The sequence below is a fragment of the Schistocerca serialis genome, chromosome 3 (genome assembly GCF_023864345.2).
Source record: "Schistocerca serialis cubense isolate TAMUIC-IGC-003099 chromosome 3, iqSchSeri2.2, whole genome shotgun sequence".
Taxonomy (NCBI): Eukaryota; Metazoa; Arthropoda; class Insecta; order Orthoptera; family Acrididae; genus Schistocerca; species Schistocerca serialis.
This window is the reverse complement of record NC_064640.1, coordinates 295,295,533-295,312,924: the sequence shown is the minus strand read 5'-3', so window position 1 is coordinate 295,312,924 and position 17,392 is coordinate 295,295,533. Positions and strand designations below refer to the sequence as shown.

General features: G+C 34.0%; 1 protein-coding gene across 34 annotated transcripts in view; it reads right to left on the bottom strand.

Moving 5' to 3' along the window:
* LOC126470085 (twitchin) overlaps positions 1-17,392 on the bottom strand; it is a 515,873-nt gene that overhangs the window by 88,684 nt on the left and 409,797 nt on the right. For all 34 annotated transcript variants that reach the window (XM_050097601.1, XM_050097605.1, XM_050097618.1 and 31 more), the window contains 12 exons: positions 17,057-17,338; positions 15,689-15,988; positions 13,732-13,913; positions 13,487-13,607; positions 9,804-10,082; positions 8,654-8,759; positions 8,266-8,471; positions 7,967-8,139; positions 7,038-7,167; positions 5,409-5,566; positions 4,756-4,993; positions 1,972-2,268 (listed from right to left, as the gene is read on the bottom strand). In XM_050097601.1, the coding sequence (XP_049953558.1) occupies positions 1,972-2,268; positions 4,756-4,993; positions 5,409-5,566; positions 7,038-7,167; positions 7,967-8,139; positions 8,266-8,471; positions 8,654-8,759; positions 9,804-10,082; positions 13,487-13,607; positions 13,732-13,913; positions 15,689-15,988; positions 17,057-17,338 (2,472 nt within the window). The remainder of the gene's footprint in view (positions 1-1,971; positions 2,269-4,755; positions 4,994-5,408; positions 5,567-7,037; positions 7,168-7,966; positions 8,140-8,265; positions 8,472-8,653; positions 8,760-9,803; positions 10,083-13,486; positions 13,608-13,731; positions 13,914-15,688; positions 15,989-17,056; positions 17,339-17,392) is intronic.

The following is a 17,392-nucleotide window of genomic DNA, read 5'->3' as shown; positions in this document are numbered from 1 at the left end:
AATAGGTAGTGTAAAAGATATTATAGCTCCTAACCAAACTGTTCATTCTAAAGACAATAACAATTCTGATCTTGAAATTTGCTACCTGAATATTCAATGAGTAAAAGACAAAGAATTTATTGTAAATAATTTTGGACTAGAGAACAAATTTGATATTTTTTGTCTGAGTGAACGCTGGGCAACAGAGAGTGAACTTATAGCTATCAAATTTGATAACAATAAAATAGCAAATGGTTACTGTAGAAAAGTGCATAAAGGGGTGATGTGGCATTCTATACTAACCAGTCACTCAGCCACTCCATTAATAGGTTGGATATAGATTACTTGTGAGATGAACAGAATTTTGAAGCCACTGGTATAGTTAGTGACAATTTTAAGTTAGTGATAACAGCCTTATACAGATCACCTAAGGGTAACATTAGTGTATTTTTAGAAAAACTGGACACGCTTTTAGATGTATTTAGAAAGACAAAATGGTTACATTATGACATTGTAATAGGTGGAGATTTGAATGCAGATTTTGATGTAACAACAGCCAAACATGATGTCACTGAGCTCAAAAATCGTCTAAGACAGTACAATCTGCACTTTATCAATAATAGACCCACAAGAGATGAAGCAAACCTTGACAATATCTCTGTCAGTTTTACTACTACAGAAGAATCATGTGATGTGACAGTATTCTCAGTCTCAGATCATGATTCTGTATCATTCAGTTATATAAGTAGGTTCTGTGCTGATAAGAGTAACATTGATATGCCTGTCTCAAAATTGGTAATCACTAGATCGGTCACAAATGATAAAATTGACAGGTTTTGTAAGTCCCTTACTAACAGAGGCTAGTTTGGCCAATGGTCTGGTGACACAAATTATAGTCTATGTAAAGATCTGTCAGCAAAACTAATCATTTGAAAGGTTTTTCAAAGTATTTTTGTCACAATTTAATGACTGCATTCCAATAATAAAGAAATGCAAAATAATCAACAAAGGCTCCAAAGGCAAGGGTATAAACAAACAAAACCCATGGTATACTGCACAACTAACAAATCTGAAAAACCAAGTTATGTTGTTGTACAGTATACATAAAAATCTGACGACTGACCATGCCAGATCAGCCTATGTTCAATGTACGAATAAGTACAAAAAAGCCATTGTGGAAGCCAAACATAGAGAAAATATACATTTCTACAACACTAGAAGAAGCAAATGCATTTATACTCCTTACCACATACTGTCAAAGTCACTTAACAGCTATGAACTGATGGGGCACAAATTATTTGATAAGTTTCCAGAATATGTACAAGAACTACCTGAACAAGCATTCAATCAAAAACTGTATAAATGGCTAGTTGCTCACCCATTCTATGACATAAATGAGTATTTCAAATGTAATATAATTTTGTAGTATTAATGACATGCCTCTTGTTTTCTTTGAATTAACAGTTATACTGTGTTATATGCCTGATGTTGTCTATTGCTGTAATGGTCGAATGACAATAAAATTACTATTATTATTATCATTACTGTGGACCTTGGAATATTGAGTTCCCTAATAATTTCCAAAATGGAATGTACCACGTATCTAGTTCCAACTACCATTCCGGGTTCAAAGTCTGTTAATTACCGTTGTTTGGAAATAATCATATCAGAAACCATTTCACATGAATCACCTGAATACAAATAACAGCTCTGCCAATGCATTGCTCTTTAATACCTTGTGTAGATGATACTACTGTCATCTGTAAATGTGCACATTGCTATCTCATGACTTTTGTCACCTCAGTGTATTTCGCGTTGGCTGTACCCAAAAAAATAGTAAAATGTTTGCTTTCTCATGCAATAATCACAATGACAAAGAAAAGACAGTAAAGTAAATTAAAACTTCCAAAATGTCTCTAAATTTAGAACCATGTTAAAGTATTCAAGTACTTTTAGGTCTGTAAGTAAATAAATATAAAAAGAGCTAGTTACCTGTTACTGGTTTTCCTCCTGTATTCTGAGGTGGTGTCCAGCTGAGATTGCAACTGTTGGGGCTGTAGGATGTAATTTCTGGCTGACCAGGTGCATCTGGTGGATCAAATGGGCTCTTGGCAACCACTGGCTTGCCATCCAATGGTTCAGAAAGGCCATAAATATTCTCTGCACGTACACGGAATACATATCGTTTGCCTTCAGTCAGAGACTTTACTGTAAATGCTGGTTTTGGACAGAACCCTGGAACCTGCCGCCAGCTGTCAGTACCAAACTCAGCTACTTCAACTACATAGCCTGAAACATTAAATATTACTATGCAATAACCAGTACCCTTATAGTTTTTGTCATTGACAATAAGCATAAACTTAGCAGTGGAGAATGATGGAAATGAATACATGGAAGCAAATAATGGGTTAATGTCAAAAACAAACAAATGCAGGTAACTGCTGTAGTAGAGCAAAACTAGAAACCAAGACATGAAGGGAAGAAATATGCAGTTGTACACAAGTAAAGTAAGGTATCTCATGATGAAAGGAAAAGATAGAAATATATCTCAAATATATACACAATGAGAAGAATATGGTTTATAACATGGCAAGTAGTATAGAAGCAAGTGCCTTGAAACTGTCAAAAGATTAAATATGCATACAAGAAATTATATTCAATGAATAACCTGCGTGAAACTCTACAGGTACAGTTACCTAATTCAGTTTCATTTATTCTCATATTCAAGTTATAGTAACACATTTATCTATAAATGACAGCACATTTTCTATTATGTTGCAGCTTTCTAAGCTCCACAGTACTGCTTTGTACAACATTTTCATAAAACTTTTAAACTGTTACAAGACAGTTTTGAAGTGTTAATTACAAAATGAATAACTCACATCTGATAGATACATCTTTTGTAGTTGAAAGGTATCTTCAAGTTTCTTTTTCTTTGAACAAAAGTGAACAAAAACTGTCAAAGTATTTGATACAGATAGTCTGCAAGTGTGCTTCACTTTTAGGATATTAACAAAACAGCGAACAAAATATACCAGTTATTTACTGCAATTTTTAATGGAATGTTAGTTCAGCAGTACAGTTCCTACATTTTAAAAGGGAAACAGGCTTTTCAAGTGCCCTGACTCTTTTCCTAGGGGCATAATGATCCATATATAATATGTTACTTTTTATCTTGCCTGCATATGTGCACTTGACACAATAAACTAGCATATTTTCCATCTTAAAGCCTAATGAAATGTAAATGTGAGTCCAATGGTATTTAATGTATTTATGCAGTACTGGAATCACTGTTATCAAAATTACAGAACATTCTATCCATAAGCTTTCCTACAACTCCCAAAGTGATGTTCAGCTGTCCCCCAAATCTGCAACATATTAAGCTATGTCCTTATACCACACCTACTCCCAACCACTAGCCACATGGGCCATACCCCGACTAATGTGCAAGACCTTTCCTACACAACCACCCAGCACATACTATTCCATTTCTGTCATAGGCACAAGTGTTCCTATCCGAATCAGGGCTACCTGTAAGAGTACCATTTCATATACCAGCTCTGCTATAACTCCTGCACAGCCATTTACATACACATGGCCACCAATCACTGTCCACCAAAATGAATGGCCACTATCAAACTGGCCAAGAGCATAACTGATCACCCAGTGGGGTATCTGAATGACAGATTGCCATCAGATCCTCCTCCATCCCCCCCCCCCCCCCCCCCCAACCACCACCACTCTCCCCCTTCTTGAACACTACCTGCTTCTGTGAAATATATAGTTAAGTAGATTACAGCACATACTTTGGTTCCACATTCTAATAACCTCAGTCTCTGCTAGACTCTCTGCCACACCCACCTCCATCTCTATCCATATGTCCCCACTTCACTCATGCTGCACAAACATCCTCCTCTCCGAAGTCTCCCTCTGCCTCTGTGCCACCTCCCTCTCCTAATCCAGTCCTCCACACCACTGTATGCCACTCCAACTGCCTGTGTAAGAGTGAGTTCATCAGTGCCATATTTCTATACAATGCACTTGCTGCCTCTCATTCCCACCAGTCATCCACCCTACTCTCCAGCCTTTTCACCCATTCCAAATCCATTCCAATTTTGTACATATTTAGAAGACTTTTGGTTGATGTATTGGTTGGGTTTAATACTATCAAATTTTTTTTAACTGGTATCCTTTAAATAATTAGTTTCTTGTATGCTGTTGCATTTTTAAAATAAGTTTGTTTTTTGTGTCCAAAATGCTTAATCTTGCACATTTATACATTTGCTTCTCTGTATTATATGAACATTTTATTAAACTAAACATTCTGTTTCACAGTTATTAGTTTAAATAATCAACTGAAGTCTTAACTTATAACTATCAGCATAATTTATGCTACTGCCTATGCTCAAGTGCCTTCTTTAAACAGTTAACCATATTTTAGAGGCTTTATTGCTATTCATTATGTCCATAGCCTTTGCTTATGAAAGTGTGAAAATTCATTTTTAAAGCTTTCATGTAATATGTAATTATTCTTGTCATAATTTTACTGCCATCACCAGGATGTGTTAATTTTCTTGTGGCTTTTTCTTTTTCATCAACGTTACTATTGGTGGGAATCTACCACTTAAATTACATTTGTCTATACTGGTTTTTGCTAACACATTGCTTTCTTGTCGAAGTGATAAATAATAACATATTAATGTAAAAAAAAAACTGACAAATGATTACTTTATACTGGGGACTACCCAGAACAGGAACTGTATTAAAATGATTTACCTGTAATATCACCTCCACCATCATCTGCAGGTGGATTCCAGGCAAGAGAAACACTGTCCTGGGATACAGACGTATACTGAAGAGGTCCTTTAGGACAACCTGGTTTATCAACCACGATTACCTCTATATCAGCTGAGTCCTTTCCAAAATCATTCTTTGCTGTGACAGTATATTTTCCAGAATCATTACGAGTTGAAGAATCAATACGTAAATGAGTATTGTCACTTGCTGTTTCAGCCTGGAAAGTAAATACATATAAACACAAATCACAATGTGTTTTCACTTAAACCAATTATGCCAGTCACTAATAGTTACTACCTGATAATAAGAGTGTGATACATTTTATTTTCATTTCTGTTGCTTCAATATGTTAATCATCAAAGAAAACTCAAAACAGGATTATTCTTGACAGAAAAAGTGTTCTTGAGAATTACAAGCTGGTAGGCTGTCAACCAACTTACATTTACTACCATGGCCAACAAACAAAAATCACTGAATCTTTCTGAACAGATCATTGGGCTAGCTAGAGTATTGCACTCATGAGTTGTTTAACAACTGCATAAGAGTATGTACACCTATTCTGCCAACTTTGTCAGCTTTTGTCCATTACTCTCAGCTTCATTCAAAATAAATTACACATGTTTTATACTCACTGTTATTCTATTAGATTCTGGAAGTTTTATAGAATTTTTGGTCCATTCTACTGTTGGTAGTGGAGCACCAGACAGTGGGATCTGTATGTTTATTGGTTCGCCTGCGCGAACCTTTAGCTTCCTACCAATCAGGCCATCTAGATAAAGTTTTGGCTTTTCTGGAAATAAAACAATATCATTACCTGTAGCAAAATATAACAAAAACATGTAATACAATTATCAAAAGAAAGACCAATTATATTCCTGACCTGCACATGCATAAAAAATTAGTTGCCATCTGAAATAAATGGTTACAGTATTTTATTATGTTCAGTGTTTGGTAATGAATCGAAATACAGTTTTATTATTCACAGTATGGGGGGATAATGGAAAGAGTAACTGTAAATACAAATCACTTTGCCTAAATTGTCATGGATTGCTATGTCATGAAAGGTATGACATTTAATCTTGTATCATGTAACATGTAAAATCAAATGTTTTTAGTGGCCATACATGGGAGACGATTGTATATTTTGGAAGAATCTATTGGGAAAGAAAGTCACATTACAATCAACAGACATCGGTAGCAGTTACACAGCAGCTTATGTAGAACATGTATATCTTGAATCTATAAAGGTTAAAATATTAAGTCATTATACACAGACTGCTTCTCTAAACATTGTTCAGATGTTGTACATACTTTCATGCTTCCCAAAATCCATCCCCAAAAGTGTGACTCACACTGTAGCTAAATGGATATATTGGGCAGTTACAAACCCCAGAAAAGTGAGGCCAATCTGTATCTAATTGATAACAAGGTCACTGAAGCTAAAATACTCAATCAGATGAACAAGGATGGGTGAGGAAATAAGTCATTAGTTCCTTTCAAGAATCATCACAGTATGCACTTGAAGTGGTTTAGGGAAACTATGGAATATCTTAACCAGGATGCCCAAAAGGAGATTTGAGTTCTTATTATCTCAGGAATGACTTCCATGTCTTCATAACAGTATCACCTCACACAGTTAGATGATTATATTATGGATTTATCTTCCAAGGTAGCCACTATGACTAAAAATAGCACAGAAAAAATATATGACTTAGCATAACTATGTTTCCATTTGTCTTTATGATATTGTACAGAGTGGTGCACAAAAGATCAGGCCCACATAAAGACTGCTAGCCAATTACGGATGAATTTTTGCCTGTCATAAGCAGTTACAATAACAAATAAATATGTAATAATTATATAATAAAGAAATACTGAAAATACAAAACATAGTCACAACAGCTTTCAAACAACAGATGACAATGAAAATGCAACAATGAGCAGTCTAATACTTGGGGCCAGTTTTTCATGCACCATCCTGTAAAATGTGGATCCGTTAACCCAAAAATAGAAACAGATAGCATCTTTTAAAACCAAAATTATACTCTTACAGATAACATAATATGTAATGAAAGCATTAGCAGCAAACAGGAGAATTAGCTCTTAACCCATTGTGCCTGGTGATATTGTAGTATGTAGTGGAGTGGAAACTGTATGGCATAGTTCTTTCAAAACTTTTCTGTTATGAGGTAAAGATTATTGCCTCTTTCCTTTATTCTGGTTATCCTTTTTAATATACTACATAATTAATAAGTTTTTACCTCTCATTGACTTAGCGTTCAGAACCTGTGACGTATCACTGGGCTTCCCTGGACCAGCTGCATTTACAGCTGATACACGATACTCATACTGGTGCCCTTCTTGTACACTGTCATCATAATACTCAGTTTGCTACAAGCAAAAAAATTACAAGGCAACTGTAACACTTTAGCAAAACTAATGAAATTTCATAATTAGTTGTATAATCCATAATGAGATGTGAAAATGTAAAATTATGTATGGCTATTTTATGTCATAATTCTTACATTTCTAACCACAGCCATTGCACTTATAATGCATCTCCGGTAAATTAAAGTATTAAAAAATATACATCTGTATTTACTCAATGTTATTAAATACTTATCTATTTAATGTATACGTTTATTAATATTATGTTATTTTAAGAAGGTGATGAATTACAGCTTTTAAATATTTTTGAAAAATTGTAGTTTGGCACAACCGATGTATGTCATTTTATTAAAACTATAAGGTGTAATAAATGACATTAATTACAGGACATACACTCTCTCATGATCTAGAACAACATTATAAATGAGTTGCATTGAAATTATAGAATTCAGGAAAGTACTCATGTATACATTAAGTAATATGTTAACAGGTGAAGCACAAGGCCAGACCAAAGTGGCATATAGCAATCATGTCAAAACACGATTTTTCAAAAATATAAAGTGTACAAATACAATCAGTTAAAAAGTGTATTAGCACACATTTCCATAACATTTATACCATCACTACTGTTTTTTTTAAACAAGTGAGGTAACACTTTATGATTGATTAACAAAATGTAGTATTATTACAATCAGCATTTACACCATATTCTGTGAATTAAAATGCATGGATCAAAATTTGTGACTGGTAAACATTACACAAATGTTACTTGTGAGTTAAGATGTATAATCACTGAACATACCCTAACAGGTTCCCTGTTAACTTTTATCCACCTTCCTGTCTTACGGTCTCGCCGCTCTACATCATAACCAATAATTGGTGAACCACCGTTGCTAATTGGAGGTGTCCATTTGATTTTGATATGATCTTTGTCACTGTCTACACCCTCTGGTTTACCTGGTCGTCCAGGAACATCTGCAAAATATCACATAACAGAGTTAATAAACAAGGAATTATGAATAAACTGGAGTTGAATAAAAGCATATTTTATGAAAAAAGTGACTCAATATGAAAAGCTGTGATCATATGTTAACATCTTACCAAATTGGTTCTTTGCAACTACAGGCTTTGTAGTGTTCAGGGGCTCAGAGCGGCCTTGAAGATTCTCAGCTGAAACTCTGAATTCATACTTTGTCCCTTCAAGAAGGCGTGGAACTGTGGCATGATTATATTTGGGATTCACATAATTTACAGCTGGAACCCATCCACCACCATGTGTAAGGTCTCTCTTTTCAATGACATAGCCCCTAAAATATTAAAATATTTCTGGTAAATTAAGCTACATGGACCAGTCATAATATGAGACAAATAGTTTGTTTTGTCAATCCAACCAGTACATGAGAACAAAAATGGCTATATCAAGTACAAAACGTATCTCTTGTTTTCAACATCATACAGAAATGTTGTTAAGCAGTACTAAAATACATACGTTATTTCACTGCCTCCATTATCTTTTGGTGGTTTCCAAGAAAGAGTAACACTGGAACTTGTAATTTCTTCATATTCTAATGGTGCTTCTGGAGGAGATGGGCGATCTGTCAACATAATATATTATTAACTACAAACATAATTCCTATAGATTTATTGGAGATATGCTAGAGAACAATCACAACTGTATTCAGAATTTATGGAAATGTCATGAGCCTTTTTTAACTATCATGCATTCATATAAGAATTGATTGATAAACTATTTACAAATATAAGTCACAGATTAACAAAGACAGTAACCAAGAGTTTGTGAACAGGATGCACATTTCTTTCCTATCTTTTAATAGCAACATAACATTATAATTGAATGAAAACTATTTTTCTGGCAGATTAGCATTGAATCAAGGTGAAAAAAAAAAAACTTGTTAAATGTTGGAGACATTGATTTACAAACAAAACTTTATTCCAATGGGAGCACTTCAGAACTATTTATTTATTCACTATGTAAATAAAACTCCTGAGAGACAGAAACTATTGCAGTTAACAAAATGTAAAGCAGTTAATTACTGAAATCATACTGAATTTATATCTGAATTTATAATACAAGTTTTACAATGCAGTAATTACTGATTTCTACTCAGTTCATCCTGTGAAAAAAAAACTTGAAAAAACTGAATATATTTGTAAATTTTAAATAAAGAAGATTGAAAGAGAAGATCAAGAACAATTATAATACTTTATCCTTATTTAGCTTGAGCTTGAGCCAATAAACCTCTTATGCACAGTAAAAAAGTTGGATCATTATGTTATGGCTGCTCTTATTACAAGTATTACATGATTTACATACTGTATTACATACAAAATGGACTTGCAAATAATAATAATAATAATTATGCTAGAAAATGAGGTTTCTTACTTTTTCCAAGAAATTATGACTAAAGACCTAAATAAGTACCAAATGTCGGACTCCTCACACTTCAGGAATTAATTTGAATTCCTGTTTATATACTTGTTTGCTCAAATACACTTAACATTCCAACAAATGTTCCAATAATACAAGAAACTATAATTCAGTATTTAAGCTAAAAATGGAATGAAATGATACATTCAAAGTGGAAATAATGAATGTAGATGTGGCAACAAGTACTCACCTAACACTATAACTTGGAATGATCCTTCATCAAGTCCAGAGTTGTTTCGCAACTGCAGGTGGTATAATCCACTGTCTGATCGCTTTGTACTGACAGTGTGTACAATTGTGTGGTAGCCAATTGATGTGATAGTTGTTCTTTCATCTGTCTTCAATGGTTTCCCATCAACAGTCCATGTTACTTCAGGCTGAGGTTCACCAATAAAGTCTATATCAACATGGAATATCTGTCCTGCCTTAATGCGTATGTCATTTAATGGAGTTTTAATCTTTGGTGCCACTGAAATAAATTTAAATACATTATAAAATGTTATTGCTTAGTAGTAAACTATTTGCTAATTGCATGTGACTAAATTATGTTTACTCAAAAACAAAAAATGTAAAATTAATTACTGAGAAAATGAAACTTCAGTATATTATGTCTAAACATATTACACTATAGCACAGAAGCAATAGCCACTAACATATAAATAATCAGAAACTTTCTGAAAACTAATATTTATTGGCAATGAGGGTTGAGCTATATGAGGTCTGTTCAAAAAATTCTGGAACTTTGTCCACAAAATTTTTCCACACTAACCTTTTACTTACTGTGCATGGTCTCATTCAAAACACTCTCCTACACAATTGATACATTACTCCCAATGCCATTTCCACTTTCGGAAGCAGTCTTGGTATGCCTCTTGCTGGATTGTACAAAGTGCCATCTGCGAATTTTCTTTTATCTCGTCTATTGTTGCAAAGCTTTATCCTTTCAATGGGGTTTTTAACTTTGGAAACAGAAAAAAGTCTGCAGTGGCTAGGTATGGAGAGTACAGAGGACGAAACAACACAGTGATTTTGTTTTCTGTGCAACAGCCACACACCAACAGGGATTAATGTGCAGGTGTGTTATCATGATGCAAGAGCCATGAATGTCACCACACTTCAGGATGTTTCCTTCTCACAGGATTTAATGACATCATCCAACTAAAATGTTACATTCTTCCGTAATCTCTTGGAGAGTAAAGCCTTCGATTGGCATGCACAATTTTGTTGATGTTCCTAACATGAGCTTCGTCGGCAGATGCTGAAGGGCTTCCTGACCGAGGGTCATCTTTAACTTCTGTCCAGCCATTTTTAAACCACGTGAACCATTCATAAACACTGAGTATGGCTTAAGCACTCATCACTGTAGACTTCTGCATCATTTTGTGTATCTATGTAAAGGTTTCCTTGAGATTCACGCAAAATTTATTGCAGTTGTGTTGCTCCTCTAACTATGCCATCTCGAAATCACAAACTGTGTGACACAACTTCCTACTCATTAATGGACTGAATGATAATCAACAGACATACCACAATGAAACTTCCAGCAGTTACATATTAAACACATGTGTGTGCAGGGATGTCAACCGCATTTCGCTCCAGCACACAACTGGAAGGAAATTACGAATGTTGCGGAATTTTCTGAACAGACTTCATACAAATATAAAATTTCATTCTGGCATACAAACTACCACAGGTCATGCTTTGAAAGCAAGTACTAGTTTCAAGTATCTAATGATCATTACCAGAACAAAGCAAACAAAATTTTAAATAGCATTATGTACTGTTTTTGTTGTGGCCTTCAATCTAAAGACTGGCTTGATACATCTCTCCACACCAGTCTATCCTGTTCGAGCCTCTTCACCTCCGAATAATTACTGAAGCCTACACCTGTCTGAACCTGCTTACTGTATTCATTTCTAGGTCTCCATCTACAATTTTTACCCCTTCACACTTCCCTCCATTAAAAAACAGACTATTCCTTGATGCCTCAGGATGTGATCTATTAACTGTTCAATTCTTTTAATCAAGTTGTGCAAAAAATTCTTTTTCCCACATTTTGATTCAGTACTTCCTCATTAATTATTTGGTCTATTTCATCTAATCTTCAGACTCTACTGTAGCACCAAGCATTGCGCATTAAGTTAAATTTACTGTTACATTATTCAAACCTGATGTACTTTCATTTTGTTCAAAAATATAGTATAATTCATTAACATTACTGGGATTTCAGAATACAGCAGTATGACAACTGCAACAGGAACAGCAGAAAGTCTTATATCTACCAATACAGCCAACAATTATAAAGATCTTTTGTATCTCCACATTATCATAAGAATATGCACAACACCACAAGACATAAGTATAACTTGTAGTTTCCTATATATCTTGCACTACAACATCTAGCATACAAAGAAGGAAAATTAATTACATAAAAAACTTAAGAATATGTAGTAAAGCACATAACTATGTCTTCAGTAAATGTATCTCATATTTTAAACTTGATTCTCAGATATTAGAAAAAACTGGAAAGTCCAAAACCTTTCTACAACATTAAAGTTTTAATAAATAAACATGGGGATTTCAAGGTGATTGAATGACCAAATTCTAAAATATTAGGAGATGCAGATGAATTATCAGAATCACCAGTAGTCAAAACCACTTCACAAATTACAGATCCCTTGGTACTTATTGCTAGTTTATAATTCAATAAAGAGGAGTTTCCTAAAGTTCAGATATTTCAAAGGTGGTATCACTGATCAACAGTGGTAACTACTAGGTCCTCTAGATCAAGGTCTTCATTCTCATTTTTTCACAGATTACAGTAGTAGACACAAGAAGACAGATGTCCAGAAGTTGGTCTTCGGTGATTTTGTCATACATTTCACATGTCTGTGACTGTGCTACAATATCTTCAGAGGTCTTCTTTATGAAGAGAATTTTTACTTGTATTTTCTACCTGGATATGTTGCAATGTTTCTCCACCTCACTTTCATTCAACTTCCAAGATGGGCCATGTCCATGTGATGCTTATGCCTTATGCAATTAGAACAAAGATCAGATGCTCAGGCCTTCAATGCAACAATTGTGAGAAAGGATCTTGAACATAGTGCTGATACTTATTATGACACCATGAGTTGCATTCAGCGAGATAAATCTGCCATTTTGATATCACTAACAATCACATTATAGGCAGGAAACAAGCTTGAAATGTACAAGGATTGGACGAAAATCAGCCATGTCCTCACCAAAGAGAACATAACAGCATGTGCCTTAAATAACTAAGGGAAATCACAGAACATTAAATCTGGATGTCTGTATGGGGATTTTAGACTGAATGTGAGTACAATATAGTAATCAGTGCCCCAAAGTACTTAGATCATATATAAATGGCAATAACTTTGAACAGCTGTAAAGTGTATTTAAAATTTCAAGAGATTCTCCATTGCTAATTCATACCACTTTGCTGTCTGTTTTTTAGTTGTCATTCATATTCAGAAACATTCAAAGTAATAATGAATAACTCAGAATCTCAGCCTCAGTATGATTAAAAAAGCTATTCTCATTTTCATTAAAGATGTTAAAGACAAGTAATGAGGTGCACAAGTTGTGGGCAGATCTTGAGACAAGATTCAGAATATTAAAGCAATATGTTCTGAGGCATTACTTACAACGAGGAATTACTTACAACACTATAAGTGACCACAATCTAAAACTCGCATTAGCACTAATACACAGAAAATAACTAAACTGTTACATCCTGCTTAGTTTCTGAGAGCAATAAAGCAATGATGTTATTTGTGTTACTGTATAAAGATAACTGTCTTATCTCACTATACACCAATAATATTGCAAGTAAAATTCCAAGTAACTTACAGTATCTAGCTTTTGCAGTTACAGTGTCTGAAGGCTCACTGGGTTCACTCTGACCAGCAGAATTTGTTGCTACAACACGGAATTCATACTCCTGACCTTCTGTCAAGTCTGGCACAGTTGCCTAAAAAGTAACAGCACATTATATTGTAACAAACAAAACATATCAATATTTGTAACATGATAAGAAAACCTTTAGATAAGTATGTGCGTATTTTTCTGTACATTTAACTGCAGGGTGAACTTACACTAGTTTTATTTGCTGGAACATGCACAGCATTCACCCAATATGGACTTCCTTTTTCTTTTTTCTGAATAATGTAGCCTGTGATGGGTGCCCCACCATCAGATTTTGGAGCTGTCCATTCCAAATCAACATGGTCCTTGTCCCAGTCCATGACTAGAGGCTTACCAGGTGCATCAGGTTCATCTGGAACATAGTGAGGAGTCAGAATTAGTTATTACAGACCATAAAACTTCATGGATTACAGTATATTTTATTGAACTGGGATTTGAGCTTCTTAAAAATTTTGCTATTTTTTAAGGAAATTTCTAAATTCTCCTTCGTAAAAGAAATAAAAACAGAAATAGTTGCTACAATTCTTCAAATGATATGCACCATTAAAGAATATTTATGTTATGTTTAAGACTGATGCGAATTTAATTAACACTTCATCAGAGTGATACCATTTGACATTTACTTAGATATAAATTATACACTGAATAACATTTCATTATTTGAATTTTGGCACAAGATACCACTTCTGCATGATAACAGAACAAATCCTTGAAAAATGCTTCCTTGAAGTGGGAAAACTGGACAACCTGTAGTGTCACAGTGCTGAACGAATCTTTAGAAGCAATTAAAAAACCATTCACAACATTTCAGGATATAGCAGAGACAGCAGGCATGTAGAATATTGAATGTTCTCAGTTGAAACTGCTAGATATAATAACATATTTTTGTATAAATATGACAATAATAAGGAAACGAATTCCAACAAACACAAACTGGATTATCAGTTATTCAAAATAATGCTAGACTTGTTACAATACGTCATTCTGTTTAAAACTTTCTTTTGGTGATGCTCAATTTGTAAAGTACACTACATAAATAAACTTTAATGTTGTGGAAGTTATGAAATTATTTTCAAGTAACAAATTGATATTTCATAATAAAAAGTTTTCTATGGTCAGCATTAAAGAGCTTTTAATTACTTGTATTAGCACTTTATGTAAATAAACAATATTACCTTTACTATTGGAAAGCAAAATTATGACAAAATATTTCACATGATAATACTTTTCTTTTCCATTAAAAACATGAAAAAAGACACAAATTAGTTGCATGTTTCCAGTCTGAGTTGGCACTAAAAGGAGAGATATCACTAACTAGTCACAATTCAAATTTAACTAAGCCAGATTCCCTGCCTATATTATTTTCATGCAAAAAGGATCATGAATGTACCCAATACATACTAAAACACTAATATTTCGTGATAGAGGAAGAAATAGTGTTTGTGGAAATGCAGTACCACTAAGAAGATCAAAGATGTCGTTCAACTACTAATAGCACAGAGAATCACTTCTTAAAGACCAAAAGTCAGACTTTACTGATGAAGTGCAACATAATCACATTGAAGTATACAGTAAGCCAACGTTTAAAATTTTTAGAATTCAAAGCAATCTTTGACTGTAAAATATTTTGTTTAATTTCATGACTAATTTTGATCTATATGCACATCTGCAGATACATCTGTCTTCCTAAACTAGTAAAAAAAAAATCTTTAACCAAGTAGGAACTATTATGTTTGTGTAATTGTCTAGGAAGATTATATAATTCAAAACTGGTTTTGAACTGTACAAATTTAAAACAATTTTTGTTCTCAGAAAGAAATTCTGAAGTTGGAGAAATGACAGAGGATTAGAAGCATCAAATCAATTGAATTCCTGCAGTGAATTGTATAAAATAAAAGAGATTGTGAGTAAATACAATATAAGGAAGAAATTCATTCACAATGGAAATGAAATCATAGTGTAAGGTTTTCTCTAATTATATAGATACTATTTGATACTAATGAACTGTAAAATAAGTTTTGAAATGTTCTACTTTGAAATTTTTATTGGCCATATAGTTAGTAGGGACTGTTTAACTACCTTTTTTATTCTAAAGAATTAGAGCCTACATTTTATGAAAAGACTTACCAAACTGATTCTTGGCAATTACACCCTTCACTGTCTCAAGAGCATCTGACTCTCCAATGCTGTTTACTGCTTTCACTCGGAAGAGATATTCCTTACGATGAACGAGACGAGTTACTTCATGAGTCAGTGATGTAGACATCCCTGCATCTGACCACGTTCCTCTAGACACATCCATTTTTTCAATAACATAATGCAGAATAGGGCTGCCACCATCATCCAGTGGAACTTTCCATGATAGACGTGCACTTTCTTTTGTCACATCACTCACAATGAGGGGACCTTCAGGTGGCGATGGGCGATCTGAGAAAATATTTTGAAAACAATACCATTAAAAACTATAGAACCAGTCATGTCTCAACAAGTATAAGGATTAAAAGAAATTTTTTTTGGCAGTTTTGGGATTTTTAGTAAAATTACACTGCATCATATGTTTGTTTAGAGGGATCTTTATTTTACGATTTGTGATATAAATAGTACCTCATCCATTTATGCCAGAAACATCTATAAAAAACTGAAAATTTATCATAAAGCAACTTTTCATATCTAGAACATTTCAAAGTGAGAAATGAGGTCAGATTTGTAACACATTCCTGGAATTAGCCTTTCTTATTGTGAATTATAGTAAATAATGCTTGTGTGTTAAAGTATAAATAATACAATGAAAATTAAATTTAATGCTGGTTATTCAGAAAATGCTGGGGATGGACCAAGATGGAAGTTCTGTATTTCAACTGAGAAGTTACGACGATTTCACATGCTTTAATTTGAGAATGAAGTTGTATCAGATTTCTAACAGTCTTAAATATGCCAGTATATTGTTCCCCATATTTTGTATAGCTTACACATATGGGAAAATCCTCCTCATACCATTTAAATTATAAAGAACTAAAAGCAAATTGTCCATATAAAATGTAATTCTGGTCCTTTCTGTCCATTTTTCTTACTAGCCTCAGTGTACTTACAGTTGTAAATCTGTCCATTTAAGTACCTGTTATGTAATTCTGCAGGCTTTCTAGCACTAGTGGACACCAGAAGATCCTGAGGAAGATCCCAACAGAGGGGGTCGAAACATCGATCACTTTAGTAGAAATATGATGAAGCCTAATAACCCAGAAAATTTTAACTACAGTAAGTCCCAATTCTCTATTTCAGCAACACTACAGAACTTGTTGGCATGGAATAATGACAAGTTTTTTGAAGCTGCACTCACTGATTTGCCTATACTGTTGTTACATACCCATAACAAAGCCTACATCATGCATATGATCAATGGCAAATGAGACCTGTTAACTCTTCATGAGTAAATCAATATCTTTTATTATACATAATGTTTTATATTACATAAACTTATATTTATTTTTGACTAACCAAGTACTGTGACATTAGCTGATGCTGATGCCTGTCCATATTTGTTTTCCAAAGTGAGAGTGTAACGACCAGTATCAGCTCGCACAGAGAACAATATTTCAAACACAGTACTCTTAGTAGTTGTATGGATATCAGCTCGGACACCAGGTTCCACTTTCTTGCCATTGACAGTCCATGTAGCTGTAGGCTTTGGTGAAGCTTCTATTGGGATTGTGTAATTTATTCTCTGACCGGCACGTACAATGAGATCCTGTAGAAGTGTTTTGTCAAACACAGGACTCTCTGCAATAGATATAAAAGCAGCTTAGTTTTTATTAGTTACAGCACCAGAATAAT